Source organism: Bison bison, unplaced genomic scaffold (assembly GCF_000754665.1).
Source record: "Bison bison bison isolate TAMUID 2011002044 unplaced genomic scaffold, Bison_UMD1.0 scf7180017864516, whole genome shotgun sequence".
Taxonomy (NCBI): Eukaryota; Metazoa; Chordata; class Mammalia; order Artiodactyla; family Bovidae; genus Bison; species Bison bison.
The window spans coordinates 2,453,093-2,461,586 of record NW_011495069.1 but is presented as its reverse complement, the minus strand read 5'-3'; the positions used below and the strand labels follow the sequence as shown (position 1 = coordinate 2,461,586).

Sequence of the window (8,494 nt, the reverse complement as noted above, 5' to 3'; positions counted from 1 at the left end):
GTCCCCGGCACCCCTGGGCCTGCGGAGGGATGATCCGAGAGCCGGGCCGTGCCAGGTCGCCTCCCAGCTCTAGCGGCCTCTACCCGCGCCCCCCAGGCCTGCCCCTCCCCACTCACACTTGGCGCAGGAGGAACTCGGAGAAGGGGGTTGTGGGCCACCTTCATCCAGGACTGCTTCCAATAGGGGGCTGCCCACCGCTACCAGGGCGAGCCGGTTGGGAGATATTGGGCAGATCGCTTGACATATGTGTACATATATGTTACAATATGTTGTTGTTGTTTAGTCGCTAAGTCATTTCCCACTCTTGCAACCGCATGGACTCTAGCCCGCCAGCCTCCTCTGTCCATAGGATTTCCTAGGCAAGAATACTGGAGTGGGTTGTCATTTCCTTCTCCAAGGGATCTTCCCCACCCAGGGATAGAACCTGCATCTCCTGCATTGATAGGCAGATTCTTTACCACTGAGCCACCTGGGGAGCCCTATATAATATATAATTTGTTGCGCTTCCTTCAAACCTTTAATTTAAATAGATGGCAACCTCCTCCTGGAAGTCCTTCCCAGCGCTAAGGGTGAAGGACCAAGCTGTCGGCACCCTCAGTCTACTGAAGAGTGGGAACAGGGAATCCCCAGGCCAGGTGGGGTGGAGTCACTGCAGGTAGATAGGCTGGCACACCGTGTGTAAGGCTGCTCCATGTATCCTTGCCTCCTCCCGCCCCTCACAACCGGAGCTAAGAGTCTCTACTGGACACGTCACAGGTTAATATCATGGATTCAGTCAGTCAGTTCAGTCGCTCTGTCGTGTCCGACTCTTTATGACCCCATGGACCGCAGCACGCCAGGCCTCCCTGTCCATCACCAACTCCCGGCGTTCACTCAAACTCCTGTCCATCGAGTCGGTGATGCCATCCAGCCATCTCATCCTCTGGCGTCCCCTTCTCCTCCTGCCCCCAATCCCTCCCAGCATCAGAGTCTTTTCCAATGAGTCAGCTTTTCGCATCAGGTGGCCAAAGTGTTGGAGTTTCAGCTTCAGCATCATTCCTTCCAATGAACACCCAGGACTGATCTCCTTTAGCATGGACTGGCTGGATCTCCTTGCAGTCCAAGGGACTCTCAAGAGTCTTCTCCAACACCACAGTTCAAAATCATCAATTCTTCGGCGCTCAGACTTCTTTATAGTCCAACGCTCACATCCATACATGACCACCGGAAAAACCATAGCCTTGACTAGACAGACCTTTGTTGGCAAAGTAACGTCTTTGCTTTTTATTGTTTTGTATTGTTTTCCTCTATTTCTTTGCATTGATCACTGAGGAAGGCTTTCTTATCTCTCCTTGCCATTCTTTGGAACTCTGCATTCAGATGAGTATATCTTTCCCTTTCTCCCTTGCCTTTAGCTTCTCTTCTTTTCTAAGCTATTTGTAAGGCTCCTTAAACAACCATTTTGCCTTTTTGCATCTCTTTTTCTTGGGGATGGTCTTGATCATGGATTCAATAAACATTGATAAGGAGCACCCACTAGGTGTCAGACACTGTTCCATCCAATTGGGACACTACAGAAACCAAAGCAAAGATCCAACTTCATAGAGTTTACTAAGCATAAAGAAACGTTTAAAGTGGTCGTAGGGCAATAATTGTGTGTGTGGTCAGTCATGTCCGATTCTTTGTGACCCTATGCGTTGTAGCCCGCCAGGCTCCTCTGTCCATGGGATTCTCCAGGGAAGAATATTGGACTGGGTTGCCATTTCCTCCTCCAGGGGATCTTCGAAACTAGGATCAAACCCATGTCTCCTGCATCTCCCACAGTATAAGGTGGATTCTTTACCACTGAGCCACCTAGGAAACCCAGAATGATAATTGCTATAGAAAAAAAGGAAATGGGGAAGAATGTAAAGAAAATCTCAGGTGGCTGAGGTCTTTTTCCTTCCACAGAAACAGGAAAATAATGCTGTGCCAGGGGCTTTATTTTATTATTCCTACCCCCAGACCAATGCTAAGAGGTAACTGTTAAACTGGGCTAGGAAAGGCCAAAGGCCTCTTTCAAGTCACCATCCACAAGAGATCAAGTGGAACTGAAACTCAGGTCTGCCCAACACCCAGAGAAACTTCAAGACCCTGCATACCCTGCCCCGACTTGCTGTGTGGCACCCAGAGTCCCATCCCTGCCCACAGCCAGGTCCATGTGCCAAAGGGAGGCTTGCCTTCCCTCCCAACACCACCTGCAGCATCATGACAATTTCTGTCCTGCCTCAGGGAACAGGATACCAAGCTCTGGGCAGAGAGACAGAAAGAGGAGACTTGGAATCCCAGCTCCACTGCTAACCAGCTCTGTGGACTCAGAAACAGTGACTCTATGTCCTTGGGCCACTGTTTACTCCTGTGCAGTAACTAGCAGAACAATACAGCACCCACCTCTCAGGGTTGTTGGTATCATCAGTAAACTTTGTGGTGCTGTGTCAGTGTTAGCTACTAGCCTCAGTGTTCCCATCTGTAAAATGGGAATGCATTCAGCTCTGCAGTAACTTCTTCAGCCCAGGGATTTTTTTTAAGTTTTTATTTTATATTGGAATATAGCCAATTAACAATGTTGTGATGGTTTCAGGTGGACAGCAAAGGGACTCAGCCATACACATACATGTATCCATTCTCCCCCTAACTCCCCTCCCATCCAGGCTGCCCCATAACATTGAGCAGAGCTCCCCGGCCCAGGGATTTCTGATGTGAGCAACAGGAAAGCTGAGAAGTCCTGTGTAGAATACACTTTGGAGCCAAGTGTTGGTGTGGTTCAGTCACTCAGTCGTACCTGACCCTTTGTGACCCAATGGGCTGCATCACGACAGGATCCCCTGTCCTCCACTGTCTCCAGGAGTTTGCTCCAGTTCATGGCCACTGAGTCTGATGCTTCCTGGGTTCATAATCCCGATTCGGTTACTTGCTCTGTGACCTTGGCCAAGCGTTTTTGTGTCTCTGCAGCTATGAAACTGGGGTACTGGACATACACCTGGGTTGAGCCTTGAAACCATTTGGCATGGAGAATGTGCTTGGTACATTTTAGTTTTGAGAAAATTAAAAGTATATGGTGAAGACTTCCCCAGTGGTCCAGTGGTTAAGAATCTGCCTGCCAGTGTAGGGGACACAGGTTCGATCCCTTGTCCAGGAGGATTCCACATGTGGGGCAACTGAGCCCGTGCACCGCAACTACTGAGCCCATGCTCCAGAGCCCATGCTCCAGAGCCCACGTGCCAGCTGCTGAAGCCTCAAACTCTAAAATCCGTGCTCCACGGCAAGAGGAGCCACCGCAATGCGAGGCCGTGCTCTGCATCAACGAGGAGACTCAGACTGTAGAGAAAGCCCACGGGCGGCAACAAAGACCCAATGCAGCCAAAGCTAAATCAATTAAACACATTTTAAGATGTTTAAGTATATAGTGAAATTGAATATTATTATTCCATCTGCTTCGGCCTTCCCAGGTGGTGCCAGTGGTAAAGAACCTGCCTGCCAGTGTAGGAGACATAAGAGCCTCCGGTTCGATCCCTGGGTGGGGAAGATTCCCTGAAGGAGGAAATGGCAACCCACTGCAGTATTCTTGCTTGGAGAATCCCATGGACGGAGGAGCATGGTGGGCTACAGTCCATGGGGTTGCAGAGTCAGACACGACTGTAGCGACTTAGCATGCAGGCACCCTCTGCTTTAACTCTTTCAGTTTGATTCCTTTATTAAAATTAAGAAAATCTGGGGGGAAAAGGGAGGGATGGACTAGGAGTTTGGGTTTGGTAGATGCCAACTATTACATTTAGAATGGATAAGCAACCAGGTCCTAATGCACAGGGAACTCTCTTCAATATTCTGTAATGCCACAATGGAAAATACTTTTTAAAAAAAGAATGTATACATGTATAAATTGAGTCGCTTTGCTGTACAGAAGAGATTGGCACAACATTGTAAATCAACTGTACTTCTTTTAAAAAATAAAATATTTTTAAAATCTAGGGAATTCCCTGGCTGTCCAGTGGTTAGAACTTGATATTTCACTTCTGCAGCTGAGTTCCATCCCTGCTTAGGGAACTAAGATTCCAGCAAGCCTCATGGTGTGGCTGGAAAAAAAATAATATGAAAACATGACCAAAAATGTTAGCATTTGTTTGTTCTGGGTGATAGATTCACAGATGCTTGTCACATTATAAACTGTACTTTGCTATACTCAAAAAAACAATTTTTCAAGACTGGGCCTGGGTAGTGGTGCCACCCTGTGGCCACAGTTATTATCTTGAATTTAGGACCTTTTCAGAAGTTTGTGCACTTAAATTTGTCATTTCGGTCATGGAATCTTAGGCGTCCTTAACATTTCAGGGTAGAGAGGGACCGTCAAGGATGCTGTTTTTCTTGATTACTTCTAGCCACAGGGTGCTCCCTCCCTTGAGAGAGAAGGCTTGTGCCATAATGGGGCCGAGTCTTAGGGAGTCTTCTGTCCCAAGCCTCCATGCCTGAATGTTCCAAGAAGAGCATTTCATGGCAGAGATGGAGAAACCAGGCTCCAGGGGGACTGGGAGGCCTGCTCAGAGCTGCTCTCACAGGAGCCATTAACCAACTGGTTAACTGAGAGCAGGGATTTGTCTCTTTTGTTCACTGTTGTATCCTCAGCACATATTGTTGCTCCTGTTGAATCGCTCAGACTCTTTGCAACCCCATGGACTGCAGCCCGCCAGGCTCCTTTGTCCATGGGATTTCCCAGGCAAGAGTACTGGAGTGGGTTGCCATTTCCTCCTCCAGGGGATCTTCCCCACCCAGGCATCAAGCCCGCACCTCCTGCACTGGCAGGCGGATTCTTTACCAGGAGCCGCCTTTGCTTCACTGCTGTGTCCTCAGCATGTACTAGATTGCCGTAAATACGTTCAGTGAACGAATGAACAAAACTCTCAGCCCAACCATCAGCAGTCACTTATTCTCAATAATTATGTTTTTTAAAGATTTTCGACGTGGACCCTTTTTAAAGTCTTTATTGAATTTATGACAATACTGCTTGTTTTAGGTTTTGGTTTTTTTGGCTGTGAGGCATGTGGGGTGTTGGCTCCCTAAGCAGGGATCAAACCTGCACGCCGTCAACTGGAAGGTGAAGTCCTAACCACTGGATCCCCAGGGAAGCCCCATGAAGAAGAATTATTATAATGACTGACATTCGTGGAGGCCCCACTCTATGTCAGGCACTGCTCCAAGCTCTACAGGTACAGTGATTCACACAAACCTCACCACGACCCTGGGAGGGAAGTGGGTGCGATCAACATTCCCCAACTTGCTGAGGGAAAACTCAGATCTTCAGTGAGTGGCTCAAGAAACAGCCCAGCCAGGATTTGAATCTGGGAATTCTGGATTTTCCCAGAGGCTCAGAGCAGGGGAGGAAAACTAGACGGGAATTACTGGCTCTGTACAGGTAAAACCAAGGCAGGGAGCCGGTGCTCATCACACGCCCATCTGGAGAAAGGCCAGCGTGGCAGTGCTGCGTTAAGGCTTATCCCTTGTCAAGATTTCCAATTCCTCCACCTTTGCGGGGTTTGGGGGTGAACGGTGGCGGGGGGACCTGCAATTTTTCTTCTGAGTCCTCTTAGTGGTTCAGTTTGAGGTTGGCCAAGGAAAACGTCAGCAGGTAGTAATTCGCATCTCACTCCCACCGGCAGACGGGCACAGTCAGCGACGTGTCTCTGCCCTCGAAGTCTGGCTCTCTCTGCTGGCTGCTCGCAGGGCCAGTCAGCAGCGCCTCTCCTGTGTGGCCCCGCTTCCCTAGCCCTCGTCCACCCCTACCCAGTCCTGGCCTCCACCACCTCCTGCTTGGACTCCTGCAGTTCCCAGCTGGTCCCCACCACCCTCCTCCCCAGCAAACCTCATCCTCCCACGAGGCTGCTTTTCATCTCGCTGAAACCCAGTTCTGTGCAGACACTCTTCCTGCAGAGAGAGCGAAGCCTGAGCCCCGCGGCTACTCCAGGCCTGCCACCTGCAGGCCACTCCTTGGCATCGCAGCCCGGCTTCCTGCCGCCTTTCCAACCAGCCTCTTCTCAATCTCTTTATGTAGCTATCCGTTTATGCTCCGCCTTGTTTCACGCACGGGATGAAGCCGGCTGCTGATCAAGACTCATTCTGCCAAGAGGATGCTGGAGTCTCAGAGCCCAGTGCCAAGGACGCCACCCCAGGAAGCCCTCCATTTGCGCCCGGTCCCTCAGCGCTTCCTCTGTGCCCTCCAGCCCACCCCCACCTCCAGCTGTGTAAACTGACGTCGTCAGTCGTGTCCGACTCTTTGCGACCCCCTGGACTGTAGCCTACCAGGCTCCTCCGTCCATGGAATTTTCCAGGCAAGAGTACTGGAGTGGGTTGCCATTTCCTTCTCCAGGGGATCTTCCCGACTCAGGCATCAAACCCGCGTCTCCCACATTGCAGGCAGACGCTTTACCATCTGAGCCACCAGGGAAGCAAAGGACTTACTAATATGGCCAGAGATTGTCCCTGCCTGACTGGGGTTACTGAGGCTGCGTGCACATGCAGATACATACTTTTCTCCAAGCCAATTCCACGACAAGGGACAAAGGACCGCCCAGGATCGTTGTGTCCTGCACAATTGCAAGGAGCGCCGTTCTGTAGTTGGGAAGTCCACAACCTGCACAGCAGTCATGAGCAGCCATGCAGGGAAAGCTCGGCATCCGGGAGAAACCGGGTGTGCACACACAACTGCCATGGCCAGAAGGTGCTAGATTGGCATCTGGGCGCCACTGTCTGCCAGCCTGGGGAAAGCACTCCCAGAGCAAAAAGGCGCTCATTTCACATTTGCAAAATGAAGATCCTCCACGGATGAGAAATGATATAGCCTCCTGGGTGGCGCTAATGGTAAAGAATTTGCCTGCCAATGCAGGAGACATAAGAACCAGGGATTCGATCCCTGGGTTGGGAAGATCCCCTGGAGAAGGAAATGGCAAGCCGCTCCAGTGTTCTTGCCTAGAGAAGCCCATGGACGGAGGAGTCTGGCGGGCCACAGTCTATAGGGCCACAAAGAGTCGGCCACGACTGAAGCAACTTAGCAGGCGTCTACAGGCTGCCTAGTATTGGTGGTTACAGCAATGCATGTGCGGAAGAAAGGATCGAGAGTTCTCCCACCGCCTGCCTGGTCTCAGTGGAGAGTCCGGGAGCCCCAACTTCAGCCACTGGCAGGTAATGATGCCCAGCCCATAGGGTCATTTTGAGGGGAAAAGGCCGCCAAGCACTGTCCAGCATCCAGCCCGGCACACAGTAGGTGATCGACAAATGGAAAGGCTGAAGGCGGGAGGAGAAGGGGACGACAGAGGATGAGATGGTTGGATGGCATCACTGACTCGATGGACATGAGTTTGAGTAAACTCCGGGCGTTGGTGATGGACGGGGAGGCCTGGCGTGCTGCAGCCCATGGGGTCACAAAGAGTCAGACACGAGTGAGCAACTGAACTGAACTGAACCAACAGCAGTTCCTAAGATTATACCGAGAGTGATTCAGACAGACTGCCTGGGTTCAAGTCCTGTTGGAGACTTTTCTCAACCCCTAGGCAAGTTACTTAATTCCTCTGCACCTCTGAGGCCTATTCTATGAAATGAGGGCAGTTATTGCATCGCTAGGGAGTGGCGAGGGTGCAGTGAGTCAATTCACATAAAGTACTTAGCAAAGCACCCCACTTTGCATATCAGTCTGTAACCACTGCTTCTGTCTGTTTCCCCTTCTCCTCAGGCCAAGCCAGGCTGGGGCGCCGGGAAGGGCTGCACTGGGTCACTCCGGGGAGAGATGTCATGGGCCCAGGGGGTCAAAGGTTAGATTCAGAAGTGGGGTTCTTGAGGCCCACACAAGTTACATGTGAGGCCAGAAACAGCCTCCGCAGGAAGGAGGTGGGGATCCAGGAGCCGGGAGGGGCTGCAAGGAAGTGGGGACCCCTAGGATGTGGGGGGTGCTGCAGACCACGCTTGCCTTGGGGGTCCTCCCAGGGCTCGATGCGCAGCCTGAGGCCCCTCGGGGCACCCTGAGACAGCAGAGCCTCCCAGCGAGGACGAGAACACGGGCATTGAAGGAATTTATTCACGAGAAAACTCAGGGTCCCTCAGGGAGACAGTCTACTGGTTACAAGCTCCAGAAGCTCTTGTCGGGTCAGCCGTGAGGGCCGGGGCTCCCCCTGGCAGGGGGCTGGGGGGCCGGCAGAGGCCCTGGGACAGAAGAGCGGATGCAGGCAGCTGTGGGTGCTGAGGGGGGGCTCCTCCCTTCCTGCCTGCCCGCACCCCCCCCGGGGACCCCGCCCCCTCTGGGGCTAAAGTGCAGCTGGGAGGTGGGGGCAGGGCCGGGCTGCTGGAGCACCTCGGGGTCACGGGACGCCCCATGAGCCCTCGTGGCTCCTCTCCCTCGCTTCTTGAGGCTCACCCCGAGTCCACGCCCCACCACATCCCTTCTGGGAACCCTCTAGGTAAGGGAGACCCCTCCCCAGCATCAGATGTGTAGACA

At 52.1% G+C, this 8,494-nt stretch overlaps 1 protein-coding gene across 1 annotated transcript in view; it reads right to left on the bottom strand.

Moving 5' to 3' along the window:
• Window positions 1-5,772: 5,772 nt before the first annotated feature.
• The window catches only part of LOC104981223 (neuroblastoma suppressor of tumorigenicity 1-like), a 5,686-nt gene continuing 2,964 nt past the window's right edge, over window positions 5,773-8,494 (bottom strand). Inside the window, exons 4-6 of the mRNA XM_010830226.1 lie at window positions 8,124-8,202; window positions 7,857-8,021; window positions 5,773-5,934 (exon numbers count right to left, since the gene is read on the bottom strand). Coding sequence (XP_010828528.1) covers window positions 5,773-5,934; window positions 7,857-8,021; window positions 8,124-8,202 — 406 coding nt within the window. The remainder of the gene's footprint in view (window positions 5,935-7,856; window positions 8,022-8,123; window positions 8,203-8,494) is intronic.